Source organism: Passer domesticus, chromosome 2 (genome assembly GCF_036417665.1).
Source record: "Passer domesticus isolate bPasDom1 chromosome 2, bPasDom1.hap1, whole genome shotgun sequence".
NCBI lineage: Eukaryota > Metazoa > Chordata > Aves > Passeriformes > Passeridae > Passer > Passer domesticus.
The window spans coordinates 104,549,078-104,566,745 of record NC_087475.1 but is presented as its reverse complement, the minus strand read 5'-3'; the positions used below and the strand labels follow the sequence as shown (position 1 = coordinate 104,566,745).

The 17,668-nt window shown below is 45.6% G+C and overlaps 1 protein-coding gene across 2 annotated transcripts in view; it reads left to right on the top strand.

Moving 5' to 3' along the window:
• ARHGAP31 (Rho GTPase activating protein 31) overlaps positions 1 to 17,668 on the top strand; it is an 85,884-nt gene that overhangs the window by 19,969 nt on the left and 48,247 nt on the right. Inside the window, exon 1 of one of the 2 annotated variants that reach the window (XM_064410229.1) lies at positions 113 to 855. The exons of the other annotated variant lie outside the window; for it this stretch is intronic. Coding sequence (XP_064266299.1) covers positions 756 to 855 — 100 coding nt within the window. The 5' untranslated portion in view covers positions 113 to 755. Of the gene's footprint in view, positions 1 to 112; positions 856 to 17,668 lie in introns of those variants that run through there. 2 annotated transcript variants of the gene reach the window in all.

Here is a 17,668-nt window from a genome sequence, read left to right as displayed (position 1 = left end):
AAGCGTCCTCCGCCCCCCTCCTCAGCTAACTTCCTTTCAGCTTTTTTTTTTTTTTTTTTTTTTTTTTTTTTTTTTTTTTTTTTTGAGCTGGATTATCCTAGGATTTGTAAAACGGGGGAAAGGAGAGAGCGACTGAGCGGGAGTCAGGACAGGAAGCTGGTTTCTCATTCCTCCAACTGTCCAAAGCAGGAGGAGGGGAAGGGGGGGAGCCAAAGAGGAGCCTTGTGCAGAGACTCTTCCCCAGTCCCTTTTCATTAGTCCGTTTGAACTTCCAGTCTCCTCCGAAAGCCAAGAGGAGGACGACCAGACTGGGACGCCTTCTGCTGGAAGTGGCGACAGCGCGACTGACGAAGCCCAGAAGGTGGCCGTGGAGGGCCCCGGGATTGCGCTGAGGGAAAAGCCGTCCCCCCACCATCTCCTGCCCCCAACTTGCCAGCTCTGATGCGGACATCCATCCACCACCCACTTGCCTCTGATGAGAACCCTTCTGGGCTCAGGCTATGATCGCTGCTGCTGCGGGCTGTGGAGCCTCCTCTCGCCCTGACCTTCTTCTGCCACAGGAGCAGCCCAACATCTGGTGGGGATTAATGTTTACTTCTCTGGCTGGACGCTGTACGGGACCCCCGATGTTGCTCCCTGGGAGCGGGACACGGGCGGTGGTCTGAGGAGAAGAGCAAGAATTTTGTCGCCCAGCGTGAGGCCGGGGGGAGGGGGGCAAGGCAGGAGGGGGGTGAACCTCTTTTGGGACTAACCTCATGAAGAACAAGGGAGCCAAACAGAAACTCAAGAGGAAGGGAGCCGCGAGCGCGTTCGGCTGCGACCTGACGGAGTACCTCGAGAGCTCTGGGCAGGATGGTAAATGCTTCTTTATTCTCCCTCTGGTTGCAGAAAAGCCAAGCGCGTGTCCCCCTGTTCTTCCTGGCAGGACTGCAAACCAGACCTTCCCAAAAGCTAAGGGTTAGACAACCTGGAGCTGATTTATCCCCGGGAAGTGGAGTCACTGCCCCGTTACTCACAATGAATGAAGGATCGGGAGGTTGCTTTGGTGATGCATCTGCATGACCCTTGCATGAGTAGTGCTCTGTGTGTGTGGAAAGGACTGGGCTGGGGTTCTCAGGCTGCCTAAGTGTGTACAAAGACAGCCCGACAGCAGTCGTGATGCCCTCTCCCATCTGCCTGGCAGTGGAAAGGAGTAACAGGCTTTTAGGGAGTCAGGTTTGGAAACCTGAACTGTGCTAAGTATTGCCTCCTCCAGGATTTCAAAATCCACCTTAAGTCCATGAGACTAGAATTTTGGAGGACTGTAGGGAGGAACTGGACTCCAGTACAGTTCCCATGTTGTCCTTGGACTGTTGGATGGAGACAGGACAGAGACTGGGTTATGGGGTGGAGTACAGTGTGTGGTGTAGGAGACATCTGAGCTAACACATTCACCATCCTGCACGTTGGCTTTCACTCCTTCTCCTCTTGACCTTCATTCTCCCAGCTCAGAGAAGAGGTAACTCCAATAAAATATAGAGATCCTGAGTTTGAAATGGTCAGTCCTTGATGAGGGAAGGAGCAGTATGTTTTTTCTTAAAGTGGGTTGGATGACAAGAGAAGTGGTTGTGAGTTTGGCCAGCAGAAGGACCTGCCGTTTAGCAAGAGGAAAAAAAGAAATACATGCCTGTTACCATCCATGATGTTAGCATTATGATCCAAATTTAGCATTATGTTCCAGTTTGAATTGACCAATTTTACCAATGTCAGGTTATTTCAAGGAAAAAAAAGGCTTCTAGCAGCAATGTCAGCTTTGTACAGGGAGAGCTGTACAATCAGGTCTTTCATTTGCTGATGAGCATGGCTGATGAAGTGCGGTGTGGAACCGCACTGGCAGAGGGATGGGCTACATAACAGGAGTACTTTCCGCTGCACAGTGAAGAGGGCAGTAAATGTATCACTGACATGAAATGTTACATATGTGCATTTGTTTAGGTATGGGGGAAAACCAGCCATTCAATTGCATTGTGGGTTGTCTGCAACAGGTACTGGATCTTTCAACTTACATAGCTCTTAACAGCAACTGAATTAAGTGTCAAAAATTAACAGACTTAATGAGCTGATGTCCCTTTGCCAGTGTGAGGTGCAGACAGATAAATTCCATCCAGTGCTACCATGGACCTCTGTGGTGGAGGAACTCTTTACAGGTGTTTACAGGAGCACTGGAAAACAACACAGGGAAGGTGGGCGCAGGCAGTATATTCACTTGAAACAGCAAGGGAAATGTTAAAGGCAAAATTATACTTACTGCAGTTGAAATTAAGCCAGACGAGTAAAATCTTTTACCAAAAATCCCATTGGATTTTGTAAAATGATTAAAAAAATTTTTAATAGTCTTTTGAGAACAAGAGGGAAGGACATTTTCTCAAATCTCATTTGTGGCATGGTTCACAGTTCCAATGTACTTATCTCTCCATGCTGAGGAGCAGTGGGGAGAATAGGAAGTTCCTTTCCTTTATGCTGTGCTGCTGTTTGTTCAGTAGCACATCCCATTGCCCAGTGCTGTGGGATCCAGAAATTAAAGACTCAGTTGTTGTAGGTTTATTGGTAAGGGTGTAAGTTGGATTGGAAGCTCCAATTCATCAGGACAAGGGAAAAAGAAATTAAAGTATTAGAGATATTAATTTTGTTGGTAGTAGGACTCTCAGGATAAATAGGAATGACCAAGAATGCTGAAGTGATGTCTTGGGGAAAAAAGGAAGGTTGAGATGCCACCAGGACATCATGAACTTGCAACCAAATTAGAAGAGCATTCAGGGTATGAGAGATGGTTGATTGGGGGAGAGTTGAGTTGTCCTGCTAAGAATTATTTCCAGTGACAAGTCAGTGCTCCTGTAAGCAGCAGGTTTTATAGGGGCATGAATCTGTAGCTTTCTCTCTGCTTTGTTTTCTTCTCAGTGCTGTGTGTTTAACTGGTGGGATGCAGTCTCAGGTTGTTCCCTACTAGGAAGCAATGAAGTTCTAAGACTGTTTCTGGTATCTGAGAGTGGTGAGGAGCAGGAGAGCTCTTTGGCTGCTGTCCAGCAAACATTTTATTGTGGGCCTTTCTGAAAGCAGAAAACACACCCAGAAGGGTTAACTAGAAAAGAAGATGCTGTGGGCCCGGCAGGACGTGAGTCATATTGGTTGTGCTTTCCGTGCTCAGGTTTGCTTTATGCCATGCTGCAGTGCCACTGTGTGCAACTGGAGCTGCACAGGCAAGGAGAAGCCGAGACCTGCTTTGCTGGTGCTCACCAAGGGAGCACAGGGATGGCCAAGGCTAGTGAAGACGATTCAATTTGGAATTTCCCCCTCTGGGTTAGTACATGACCTTTACAGTTAGAGGGTGCTGCACTACTTGTGCGATGCTTTGTGGAGGAGAGGCACAACCTAAGTCCCTACATGCTTGTGGTTGTTGACGAGCAGCTTGTGCTTTCTGTAAGGACCTTAGTCCCTGTGTTGTTGCCAAATTCCAGTGGAGAGAATTATATTCTGCTAAAGGTATCAGCATTTCCTCTCTTCCCATGTAACTCTTTAATGACTTGCTATATTTCTTTTCAGAGACGGCCAAAGATCCTGCTGTCTCCCTTACCAGATCCATGTACCTAAGCCTCTGTTAGAAAGAACTTTATGATAATACAATAAAAGCTGCAGCAGAACTACAAAGTATTTTAAAATGATCAAATAGGAAGACTTTAGCAGGTACAGTGAAGCAGCTCAGGAGCCAAAAACATGATACAAAGCTTTTAGCCCTAAGTTGATTCTTTCAGATCTGACATAGGTCAGTGGTGATGGGCAGATATGGATGTCTGGTGGCTGGTTAGACACTCAGATGTGTTGAATTTACCGTGTTTCAAGTCAGTTCCTGTCAGTACCACGTTTGACCCTACTTGGCCTTTTCCTGCTGGCAGTCTCTGCACAGACACTGGTCACACTTCTTATGGGGGCAGACTGCTATCAGTGCACACAAGCATTTTAAATCATGACTCAGGCCACAAAAACCACAACACAAAATCTCTGCTGGGTTCTTTGTCCGCTCTCCATTTTTCCAAAACTTCAGTGTGCATTTGGGTTATGTTTTCAAGTCTTTCTTTGGTAAGAGAGCTAGAAACTTGGGGAAAAATAAACTTCTCTTCCTTCTCACCATAATTATCAAACAATGGCTTAAATAGCAGTGTGTATGAGGACAATCTCACATCAGACATAAAGGAATGATGGCAATACCAATGAGGAAAAGTTGTCTAATTTTACGTGGTCCCTCCTATGTCACTTCCAGCACTGAATCCACACTTGAAGGCAAGAGATCTTTTGGAATATAAAAGCTTCACTAGAAAGCAGTGTCCATGCCCAGACTTTGGACATGGATAGGCGTCCATGCAGAAGGAAGTGAGTACTAATGCCCTCTACTAAAACTTTTTACTGTGCCAAACTTTATTGAAATATATCAGTGTAATGGGGCTAACAGATAATAGTCTTGAAGGATTAACATTAGTCATATTTTGCCTCTTGATAACCAGCTTGGTTTCCAGAGGAGAAAAATGCATTGTGCCTCAGCTGAAGTCAGTAGGAGTTGCACATCAGGCTCTCAGTTACTGTAATAACAACAGTGTAATTTTCTGGTGACGAATGGGCCCGCAGAGAAGACAAGACACAAGTTTGTGCACCATCTTTGGCTGGGGCAGGACACTCTGAACTGCTTAAGAAAACAGTCACAAGGAACAGTCTTGCTTCTGGTTATATCACGGAAGTATTGTAAGAGGAGGCTGTTGTAAGAGTCAAAGCTGTTAAAGTGAGAGGAATTAAATCAAAAGGAATTTTAATATTCCTAGTGCTTCTAACGGTGGGAAATTCAAGCTGGAATTTCAGGTATACAGCCAGGTGAAACTTCCAGTCTTTAAAAATGGAAATGCACACAGCATCTACAAGAATTGGAGTGTGATGGTAAAAGATAATCCAGTCTTTTGTATAGGAACCCCTACTGATCCAGATCTACCTTTGCTTCATATGCTTAGAGCCAGGTAGAACTTGGAAAAAGTTTGGAATGTTTTCTGTGTTTTTTTTTTTTTTTTTTGGTATGCTGGTGTCTAGATGTTGGGCTAAGGAGGTGCTACCAGGTGTGCATAAAGCCAAATCTCAGACTTGATGCCCTTGTTCTTATAGTGCGGGTCAGCTCTGTGTGTCTGAGATTCCTCTATTTGCTGGAGAGTTAAATTCTTCTGTTGTTGTACCCCTCTGTGGTTTCTTCCATCTGTTTCCTGCCTGATGTTGTCTGGTTGGGATGCAATGAGCTCAGCTTTTCCCCTCAACCCCCTCCCACACTCCCCACAGCTCCCTCAATGGCTCTCACTCTGAGCCTGTAGCACCCAAACCCCTTCCTACCTATTCATCTAATGCAGCTTATTGGCTTTGTTTGTAACTTGCTGTAGAAAAAGGGGTACTTCATTTGAGAAGTTTTGAAGCCACCAACTCCCTTGTACACAGGGAGACATGTGAGGAAGCCCTTACAAGTCCCTTGATTGTAGTATGGGAAAGGAGACAACAACATGGCTAGCCCATATGACACTCTTCTGTGCTGTGTGGCTGTGCAGTGGCTGCTTCTCCCTGGTCACAACTGCATTTGAATGAAAGAAAAAAGCAAAGTTTTCATTTTGTATTAGTGGCCTCAAAAGGCTGGTGGCTCTGGCCAGCCCTGGCTCCACAAGCAGGTTCTTAAATGCATCTGGGAGCGGCAGTAGGCAAAGACTTTGCTGTAGCATAGGCAAGCAGTGCAGAGGGAAAGCAGTAACAATAATTCAGCAGTACTGTGCTGGGTACAAAGGAAAGGTGGGCTTGGATACTGCTGGCTTGTTTTGGTACAGTCCCTTAAGCACACTGTCCTCTGCAACAGTGATTTTGTCATCATGCTTTTCACTGTGAAGCTGCCTTGTCCATATGTGACTGGATAAGGAGACCTGTCACTCAGGAAAAAAATTCTTGCTTCAAGAGCAGACTCCCTTTTGAGTCAATTATTAAACCTGCTACACAGATGTGAAACAGCTTTTCTGGGCCCTGTGGCTTTCTTTCTTCACCCTTGCATGTCTTTTGGAGTAGGAGCATGCTGGGATGAGCATGAGGGTGCATGCAAGTCCATAGCACAAGTAAGTGTGTGCCACACAAGGCTGCATTTGTGTTCACTTAGGACATTTTTTTAAGCTGCCTTTCCTGTAGTGATGTTTCAAAGTGAGGGCATGCCCATACTTTTGGGTAGGTGCTTTTGGTTAGTGATGCATGCAACAAGTCCTGGGAAAACTGCAGAAGAATCAAAGAAGGCAAAGTGGAGGAAAAAGACAAAGCTTTTATTTATTTGTTTTTAAAGTCCCCTTGGAAAAATGAAAATGCCACACGCTCATTTAATCTGCTGGAGAAGAATGAAGAGCTGCATTCATCCCACTCTCAAAATTAGAAACTGTGGCACTGGGGATTTCTGTCTCGAGAACTGATGAAGCTGAAAAGAAACCTTTTTGTGGAGCCAAATTACCTTTAATCTAGATCTTTCCTGACCTACCTTACTCTGTGGCTATGCAAACACTTGTCTCCATTCAAGGAAGGAAGCGGCAGGGGCTGGGAGGAGAACAGGACAAGAATGGCCTCTTGGGCTGGCTCAGAAATGCTTTAGTCCTCTTTTTTTTTGTGTGTGTGGTGTGCTGCTGGGGTCTGGTCTGCATTTTCACACTGCTGATATGCTGGGAAGCCACATGGCCTGCACTCTGTGGGGTCTGTTCCTAGCTCTAGTCATGCAGGCTGTGTGGATATTTAAGGCTGCATCCCCTCATCGTTGTGACAGGAGCAGAAGGGACAGTTGAACTCTGAAGTTTTGGGGGAAAAGAAGTGGGATTGTGTTACTGTACAGTGGAGGAGAGCTGTGGCAGTGGGGTCTGAGAGCTGAGTACATGTATTTGCAGTTGGAGGAGCTAGGCTGGGCCTTGGGAGGAAGACAGCTCCTTGGCCTTTCAGTGTCTGCCAAAGCATGTCTGGTGGACAAGAGATGAGCAGCTTTGCTGCCAAAATGGATACTGTGGAGGAAATTATTAATAATGCAAATTGTTGCATTTTCTTCACCCTTTGTCACAAGTGGTGCATCACATTTTGAGTCCCAGATACCAGCCTCTATGGCAACAAGTGAGAGTAAAAAGACACTGGGAACAACGGGAACAGAAGCCATCTGTTTGCTTCTGTTACTTTGCTGTTCCTTCTTGTTTTGGATTATGTTTGTGTTACTTCCTCAATCTGTTTCTGGTTCCTGGGACCTGGATTTTTGTGTCTCTGTGGCACAGTGTTACTGTTGTTTAACATTCATTTTGCAAGCTCAGCTCCTTGTTCTGTATTGACTTTCCATTGCTAGCACTGTGTGATTAGCAGAGAACTCTTGCATGTTGCCTCCTGCTTTACATTTCCCTTACTGAGCACTGCAGGAGGCAGATGTGTGGTTTGCATGCACTGAGCCCCACTTTGATCCTGCCTTCTCCCCCACCCCCTGCAAACAGCATGAATCACATCTTGCCTGCAGGTTTTAGATTAGGACACATATTTTGATTTAGCAAATGTTTTCTCTTTGTTGGTAGAAGCTGATTTCATCTGAACTTGGAAACCAAGGAGTAGGGACTCCACTGCTTGTGGTGTCACAGCTCTCAAAGATTCAGGGAAACAGCTGTAGTGGATGAAACACTGGCAGTGCAGGGGTGGATGTACAAGACAGGCTGATCTAGCAAGTGATGAGCAAGTCTGGGAGGTCTCCATAGGTCAGGAGTGCTTGGGTCCCAACCTTTGGTGTAGGCCTGGTTCTAGTTTGGAGAGCTCAGAAAGCATGCATCTGTAACTTGGGCTTGGCATAGATGACGCAGTTGTACAGCAGCAACATTTGCTGGCAGTCAGAGTTGTGCCAAAAATGTATGTTCCAGTGTTTCTCCTTTAACGGTAATAAGGGAAATGAAAACAGCCTGTCAGTAATGGTATAACCAGCCCTGGTCCGAAGGGCTGGGGTGGGGTGGCTGTCAGATTGACTGCCCACATCATGGCTTGGACTGGATCTCTGTCTGGAGGGTGATTAAAGGATGGAGAGCTACCAGCATCTGCCTCCAGTCCAGCACCACCAACAGGGTGCCAGATACACTTAGAGCTCTGACATGGAAACCTACAGATATCTTATTGAAATGCAAAGGCTGCTAAATAGCTGCACTGCTGGTTATTTCAAGGGCAACTACTGTTCCTAGCCTCCTACTAGTGGCTCCTTTCCATACATTCCCAGAGCCTCAAGCCGCAGCTGTCCTTTGCTCGCGTGCCAGAGCCTTCAGCTTCTCTGCTGATAACTTCAGTTAATGTGTTTTGCATTGTCAACAACAACATAAAACCCAAAACAAACAAACCGAACAAAACCCCCCCAAAAAACCCCAAAAAATCCAGAACAACAACAACAACAACAACAAATCTGCAGTATGTTTACAATGCACACAGAGAACAGTATAACATAAATTGAATTTTTTGTTAAATGAAATTACATTGTGCAACTGTGCTGACTGTATTGTTATAACTTTCATACTTAATTCAATAATGTAGACTCTGTTTTCTACATTTATCTGAAACCACAAGCAGGCTTTCTGATCTTTTGCACCAGTGTGATTGCAGATATGAAAGTACTTAAGACCTACCTTTTTGTCAGATGTTGGGCCTTTGCATACAATGAAGTTAGAGACACCAGTACTAACCTTCACCCTCACTCAAGTGCCAGATCACTGTGTGTGAGAGCAAGGAATTCAGTGCCTAACACTACAAATCTTGTGGCACATCAGTGCACAGGGGAGTGCCAGTCCTCTTCTGTTCCACCCCTCCTGCCTTGAACAGGACCCTGCAGCTGGATTAGATTCCCCATTTTCACCCAGGTTGGGGCCCTTTTGATTTTAACAGTGCACCAAAAGGGGAAGAGCAAAGCTCATGCTTTTTGCAGTTGCCTTCTGTTCCTCCACCTCAGTTGCTGTGTTCCCATTTGGGATTAGCTGCCTGGCCTAGGCTCAAACTATCCTTCTTCCATCCTGGTGTCACCAGCTGATGGCGTGTGTGACAGACTCAGTTCCAGGCAGTGTCAGGATGGCTGGATGGCTGCCTTGACTTAGGTGAGTTAATGTCCATGTAGGAAGAGTTATCTTAGCTGCAGCAGAAAATGTTTCAGAGTCCCAGAATTACTGAGCAGGGACTTCTTGAGATTAACTAGACCAAACCTTCTGCTCAAGCAGGGTCAGCTTGAGCCAGTTGCCCAGAACTGTGTCCAGTTGAATTTTGAATATCTCCACAGAATTTTGAATATAACTTCTGTGAGCAAGCTGATCCAGCCTCAGACTACCATCAAAGTAAAAAAGTATTGTGTTAAGATGGAGTCTCCTGTTTTTTTGATTTGTGTGTCGTGTAGGCACAACTGAGAATAGACTTGCTTCCTTTTCTTCATTCCCTTCCAGCAGGTCTTCATTCACAATGATAGATCCTTCCTGGCTGAACAATCCTGGCCTCTCCTCATGTGAGAGATGCTCCAGTCCCTTGGTCATATCAGTGGCCCTGAGCTGAGCTTGCCCCAATAAGTCCTTCTTGTACTGTGGAGCCCAGAGCTGGACACAGGACTCCAGCTGTGGGCTCATCAGTGCTGAGCAGAGGGGAGGGATCACCTCCCTCAACCTGCTGGCAACTCTGATGTTCTTAGTAATCTAGACAGTTACTAGCAGAGATTTTCCTTGGTATTTCAGTTTTTGCTGGCAATTCAGTCAATAAGTAATGTTCAATCAGGACATTGTAAAGGATCCTTTCTGCCTTGCTTAATGCTCTTTCTGGCCTGGTTAATACTCAGAAGGAACTGTCTTTACATAAAGAGCACCAGTTCTTTAATTGTTTTGGAATTTTGCTGCTGCTCAGCCCAAATAAATTAATTTATATAATACACTGCTATACTGCATCTTCTGAAAGCCGTGCAGGGCCTTGGCTTAATAGAAAGCCTACAAAAAATGCTTTGAAGTAGCACACCTTTATCAGGTGGTGTTTGTAAGAGGTCCCCCTCTCGTCCCCCAAAGCCACGGTGCACAGAACCAGGGCATTGTGGCCGAGCTCCTTTCTGCCAAAGCATGTCCAGCAGACTGGAGAGTGAGAAACTTTGCTGCCAAAATGGATACTGTGGGGGAAATTATTAATAATGCAAATCTTCCTTTTTCTCCACCCACTCTCACAAGTGGAGCATCACATTTTGAGTCCCAGATGCCAGCCTCTATGGCAACAAGGGAGAGCAGAAAGGCGCTGGGAACAAGGGGAGCAGAAGCTGTGTTACATCTTCAGCACGGGGATCGAGCAAGGGGAGGGGAAACTCACATCCCTTTGCAGGATTCTCAGCTGTGTCTGCTGCCCTTAGAAATATGCCCTGAGCAGCTGACTTGGGTTCACAGCAATTTATCTCCAGCTCCTCACTGCCCTCTTCTACACTCAGGGCTCAGCTAGCTAAATGCCTTTGGAAATGCTATTATCTCCTGTGCTCTCTGGGGCCAGGAGCAGCGTGGAGATTGTTCATCTGGAACAGGAGGCTTTGTTTAGTTCTATAAAGTACAGAAGAGTTAAGAAAAGAACAAAAAACAAATGCCAAACCAAATGCAAAACTCACTTTAAATCTCACACCCTTTATTTGCTCTTGCCAATCTGGGAACGTGCATGTATTTTATTTTGTCATGTCATTAGATACTGTCACATGAGGAAATGGTTAGAGGAGATATATCTCCATCTCTGGATTAGGGATTGAACATCCACATGGCCAGGAGACTTTCCTGATATAACTAAGAGCATCAGACAGGACACGGGTCAGTTTCTCCAATACAAACTTCACTTAAGGGATGCCCCGGCTGGTTTTCACTAAACACAGCAGCATCAATACTGCCTTTTTACCCGAAAGATGCTGAACATGTTCACATGTTCAGCATCTTTCAGGAGGCAAGCTGAGAATCCAGGCTGGATCTGTGCCTGAACTCACCATCTATATTCACTGGCTCATCAAAAAATGCTGATTTAGCAGACAGAACACTGGGAGGGGTGTGTGTGTGTGTGTGTCTGTGTGTGTGTTTATCTGCAGCTGAATATTTCAGTTAGGATATTTTTGATACATTGGCATTCTGCATTTACCATCTCAGCAGTGAATGTGTCTGTCAGTCCTGTTGCAGACAGGCAGCTTGGCAGCACAGCAGAGCCATCCGGCATGTGGGAAACCCTTTGCTGCACATGCAACTGGTGCTGGTTTTTCTATCCCACTCCCACTGTGGTGCTGCTGCCAGTGGTGGCAGTCACACCTCAGCAGGTTCAGAGGTGTGATCAGGCAGGGTGAGCTTCCTTCTTGAGCCTTTGCATCTGTGCTGCAATTTGTGTGAAATAAATAAGCTGTCAGTGGGACTGAATTGTTTACTTTCTTTGTGCAAAATCAGAGAGGGAAGCAGCTTCACCATTTTGCTCTTTCTGTTTTTATCTTCTCAGTATGCTCCAATTGGTAGTGCATTTTCCTTACATTGTTCTGGTCAGGTAATTTCAGATACATGAGAGGCTAAATGAGAACAAACTCTCTTGTGAGATTTATTGCATCTTCTGCTTCTAATCAAACCAGAAAAATAGAGCAACAGACTTCCTTCTGTAATCCTGTTCTCTCCATTCCAGTCCCAACTGGAAACCAGAAGTACAACAAGGAGGAATGCAGCAAAAAAAAAAAAGTGAAAACAAATGTCCTGGAATCTCTAAGAAGAGCATGGGGTTTGGCCTGAGGTGATAGCTCAGGGGTGCAGAGGGTGCGTGGAGGATTCTCCCTTCTCTCAGGTGTTTTCAGTTCCCTCTACTTAGCTGTTTTTTTTACCTCCCCCTTGTGCTACCCTCCCCGTCTCCCTCCATTCTGATAACTTTATTGCCAGGATGGCAGTATGCACACGTTGCCAAAGTCAATACATCAAGCTCTGTGCCCAAGGCAGGCTTAGGAGCAGTAAATGAGAAGAGCTGGTCTTGATCCATTGAGTCCATTGAGTCCATCATTCTTCCCTCCTGGCTCAATAGTGACTTACATACTGCTGCCTAAGGTTTGCTGTGTAAAGCCACAAACAAGGGCTGAGACAGGAAATTCAGTTCTGTATCCCAGTAACTTCAGTTTGGGGTCACCCTCCAGACTTGCCAGAACCTAGATAAGGAATGGAATCCCCTGCAGCCCTGTCTGTAGATCAGGTGGATATAGGTGGCCCAGTGCCTGCTGTCCTCCTCAGGGTGGCAGGCAGAACGCAGAGGTAGAGGCAGCCCTCCATCACTGCTCACAAACCTGCTTGAGGCGGGGAGGAGCCGATGTGACAAACACAAAGGAGGGCTAGGAGTCCTAATTAGTCCTAATTTCTATCCTGCTAAAACACCCATCTGTCACTCTGCTGCAATAATGAGATTTGAGAAGATTAACTGGATACTACTGAGGCCCCTCAGCATGGCAGCTCAGTAAGTGCGCCGCTGCTCAGCTCTGAGCCACGCTTGCAGCAATTACACCCCAAGCAGGTTTTTATGTCTGGTTAGTGCTTGCATGGGAGTGGCCCAAAAAAATCTGCTACAGGAATGGGGTGGGTCATTCAGAAGATGGCAAGTGTAGTATCAGCTCTGTCAAGTTGCTGTCTTGGCATCATTTGGGGAAATGTTGCCATTTGGGCACATGGTAAAACAAGGACCCCAATATTTGAAAAAAACCCCTGGTTTATCTTTTTCTTTCCTAGAGGACAGGGTCTCTTTTACAAATGCACATGCTGTGCTGTGTCTTTTCCTTTGCAGAAGCAATTTCTGCTGGAGCTAGGATTTGTTTTTTTATCCAGTGTCCTAAACTGTCACGTAGTGCTGCTCTGCTTGGCTCAACAGCTGCCACCTCCCAGCCTAGAGGTGGGTGGAGTGAGTCTTGTTTTTGCAGTTTGTGAAATATTTCAGGATGTAAGGCACTCATTAAATTATTGATGTTAGCTGTTGGGCATTAAACAGATGTGAACTGCAGCTCTGGATCCTAAGGGCTTCAGAGGCTTATCCCTGCTCTAATGATGGTTTGGGATTTTTCATGCATCTCTTACTACAGATTTGAACTCACTGCAGGATGGTGCAAGGATTTAGCAGATGGACAAAGGGTGACTGCAAGGCTTTTCTTTGCAGCATTATATACCTGTGAAGCAAATCTAATTGAGCTTTGGCAAAAAAAGGGGAAAGACACGTGCATGTTTTCTTTGGGAGAATGGGAAAAATTAGAAAAATGTGTTCCTGCCTCTTGACAGAACATGTTTGCAGGGTATGAAAAGATTTTGAATAGTTGTGATTCAAGGAACACTGCAGGTGCACCTGACATCAATTCTTGTGCTTAAGGAAAGATATTGTAGCTTGTAATGTGCCTTATTCTTATCCCTTTCTCCAGTCCTGCCTCCTTGAAAAGTGGCTGGCAGCAACAGCGCTGCCGACTTTACCTCGTGGTGATGGCAGGGTGGAGTCTGGGACTTTGAATGAAGCCCTGTCTGTGCAGAAACTTCAGCTCTTTGGCTGGGCTGTGGTGGTGGAAAACAGCGCCTTGGCTGATGTGGGACAAGGAAGGGAAGGTAACAAACGTGGCACCACGAGCTGTTGAGATCTCTGGGCAGCTTTGACGGCTGCTTGCTGGTTCCCAAGGAACTGACTGCAAACAGAACTCCATGTATGGCAGGAAAATCCTCCTAGGTGTGACAGGGTCCTGTGTTTTTGTTTGAATGGGAAGCATTCAACAGGCTTCTCCCTTCACCTCTGCTTTCCCACCCATTCTCCCCTCTCTGCTTCGGGGGCACAAAACCCTCCTGTTTGTTATGGGGCAGAAGAAGGGTGAGGGCCATCCCTGACCCTCTCCTCCCCTCTGCAGTTTGCATGGTAATTAGCTCGTCCCTACCAGACAAGCCTACAGCCCAACAGAGCGACAATTCAGATGCTGAACAATGTCCAATTATCCTAGCCCTGGGAGCAAGAGGCCACTCCCTGACACGTGGGCTCCATGTCCCTGGCCAGATGGCTCCTCAGACTCCCTTGGCTGGCCCAGTGACGCTGCTTGGGAATTTGACACGTGTCAGCAGTTTTGGCTGAGTGCTTTCGTGAGCTACCAGCAGGGAGTTGCCTGAAATATTGGGAAGAGCTCCATGTGCGCGCCGGGTTGTGCCACCCACTCCATGCCCTGTGCTGAGACAGGGCTGGAGGCTACAAGGGAACATGGGTGCTCACCTGTGGAGGGAGATTCTGCAGCCTCAGCTTGGCTACCTGTATCCCTCATCTGGTTTGGTGGCCTGCTGGAGATGTAAGCAGCTTAAAATCTTTTGCTTTTGTCTGCACTCCAGCATCTGTGCACCAGTGAGGGCTGAATTGCTCAGAGTGGACTTTGAACTGCATGAAGGAGGTGGCAGGAGTCACATCCATGGCAAGCTCTGCTCCTGCCACTGCCTGGCTCAATGAGAGACCTTAGGGCACTCCTTTTTCCACATCCTACCTCCCTCAGCGATTAAATGGTGCTGGCATCACCTTCTTTTCAGTGCAAAGTTCCCACTGTGGTTGTTGTTAAACGAGAAGAGCCCTAGTTGTTTTCATGTGCTGAAAAATGGGCTCCTGCAGCTCTGGGGAGTGAGACCTTGGGTGAGAGTGAGGACAGGAAAGGGTCAGGCTCACCCAGCTTGCCTGTCTCAGCAGGTTCCATACTGAGAGCCTCTGAGGTGTGAGGAGCACCAGGGTGGCATTACATGCTCTGAGTGCTTCTTTCTGACTTGGTGAGGCTTCTGCCCCAATACGTGACAGTTTAGCTTTGAAGAGAACATGACAGCCATTTACCATCTAACCCCTGGGGTTAGGAAATGGAAAAAACAATGCAGCATGGATCTGAAATAGCAGAAGAGATTACCCTAGACTGGAACTTGGCCAGGCTGCTTCTGCTAATCTTGCAAAAAAAAAAAAAAAAAAAAAAAAAGAAAATAAACCAAGCAGAAAAATATAAAAAAATGCTACAAAGAATTTCTGCAAGACTTAATTTTATAGTCTCTGATTTAAAAGGGAGAATATGCAATAACACAGCTTTCCCCTTGCACACCATGGGATGGGTTCATTACTGACTCACTGCCCCTTACAAGTTGCCTGCAGCAACTTTGATTGATTCTGGTTTTGGGACCAGGCCCAACCTTAATTTATGGATAGAAGTTAATGATAATGCATCCAAAGAAACAGCTGGGAGGAAAGAAGTGTGGCAGAGAAATGGAAAAGGACACTGGAGGAAATGAATGGGAAAAGGGAATAAAGGCAAAAGTGGTATGGAGAAAAGCATGTGAGGAAATTCCGACATGCTTGAAAGGGAGGAGGCAAAGGCTGGAAAAACTAGTCAGAGGGCAAAACTGACTGTATTGGAACAAATGGAGACTGCTAATGAATGGTGGAAGAGAGAGGGCTGTAAATGGGAAGAAAATTCAACATCGTGGCAGCTTTGTTAGTAGGGGTGGGACAGAGGAAGAGACACTGTTCTGGGTACAGACAGGTGAAGGACAGACAGGAACATGCTCAAAGTGTCGCCTACTCTTGTTATCCAAAACTTCTCTTCCAGATATTTACCCAAAAGTGAGACAGGGCAGTTGGTAAAAGAATAATTTCTGACTTGTTTCAGCCCTTGGAACAAGCTTGGTTTTATGAAGTGCAAAGGAGATGTCATTGAGTTACTACACTGCAAGTGATGTTTTTTTTTAATCAGCTAACTACATTTTTTCATTCCCCTTTTGGTGCCTAACTGACATTAAAATGAGCTTCAGTCACTAACTAGTTCCAAAGTCTATGCATGTGAACAAGAGCAGCTTTGCCTCGCTTGGATAAGCTCTCAATACTTAATGTTTAAATGTGCTCATCTTCATTGCCTGCTGAAGGATGCGTGCTTCAGCTTCCTTTGCTTTGGAAGCCTGTGCTATGAATCAAAACTTCTCTGATTTTACGGTCTCCAGCAAGGTCCTGCTTTTAGATCATTCAGTTCATCCCCCTTTGAGACACACCTGTGCAAGAATATGAATTTAGCCTGTAGTTTTCTTCTCTCTGAAATACATCAGTCATGTACTAAAATTAGGATACAGGTCATGGCCTGAAGTGTGTGGCTCAGCTGTGTTGGCTGTGGAGAACTGTGAAGGCAAAGAGATGATGGACTTGTACAGCAGTACTGTAGCTAGCAAAATGTAAGGAAGTTTGATTAAGTATGATCTCAACGCCCTTTTCCTGCAACACCCCTTCTTGTGTTTGCAAAGTGTTTGTTAGTGTCTCAAAGCCCTTAGTACAGCAAGATCCAGGAGTCAGAAAGACAAAAGAAACATAGTCCAGAAACCCAATTCCTGGACATATGCCTTTGAGAAATCTAGTGCACTAAAGGATTTTTTCTTTGGTTACTTCCTCTCTCCTTGCTTCCTCCAGCCTTTGTTATTCCCAGCAACGACTTTATTTACTTATTTGCTTCTTCCCAAGCCACTGGACAGACAGGGGCTTCATCAGGGAGCAGTTTAGCTGGAGTGGGCAAAACAATGGGGCTTTAATCAGGGTGCCTCCAGCAGCCACTGCTGGCCAGAGGTTTCTCTGAATTCCCAACATGGAACAGTTGCCTCTTTCATGAAGTGCCTGTGGGATGAGCACAGGATTGCTACACCCAAAGCATTTTCATACAGCCACAGCTCTCTGAAAGGAAATACTGCTGAGGACACCGCCTGCAACGCCCCAAGCTACTGGGGTGACCAGCATGAGAGAGTCTTTCTTCCAGGCCTGGGCTGTGTTTGCCTTCCACATGCAATCTGTGAAAAGCTCAAGTCTGGAAAGTGTTTAGGAAAGCATCTAACTTTTCTCTTAAAGGAAAAAAAAAAAGGAGAGAAAAATAAAAAGAGAACGTCAGGGATAAAGGAATAGTTTCCAGTGACTTGACGCAGTGTGGCCAAATTATTTGTAATAATTTCCTTTAAATTCCTTTTATATAGAAGGAATAAAATATGAAATCATGAATCAGGAAGCAGTCATCCTGCCAGCCAGTGACATGTACAGAGAGATCAGAGCAAAGTGAGAAAGACACAGAACAGCAGGAGACTTACAAAAACCTTTTTTAGCTCTCTCTTTTTCTTCCTCTTTTTGTTTAGTGTACACATTCATGTAGAACTAACATTTCTGACCCAAAAGAAGCTGCGGGAATCTCCTGCTGTTCCTTGTCTCTCCAATGGCAGCCCTAAACCTTCCTGTCTTGATGTGTCTCATCTGTCTGTGTTTCCTGATGGATGTTGCAGTCCCCAGATGTTTGGATACCTGATTCATCTCAAAGAAGACTGTGAAACATTAGGTATTTTTAAATACCCAGCTTTATAATTGCTTTGTTTAACTTTGCAGCATTCTGAACTCATATAAGGCAATAATAAAAATCACTGCTGTTTTCCTTCAACGTTTTTTGCCATTGCTGCTTTTAAATTTGTGTGCACACAATGGCTTTTGCCTTTGCACTAGCAAGGTTATAACATTCCTGTTTCCTGAATTCGTGTTTTTCCAATGGTTTTTTTCAAACCCTCTGTAAAGGTTCCTATCAGGAGTGCCCAGGCTTTTGTGTAAA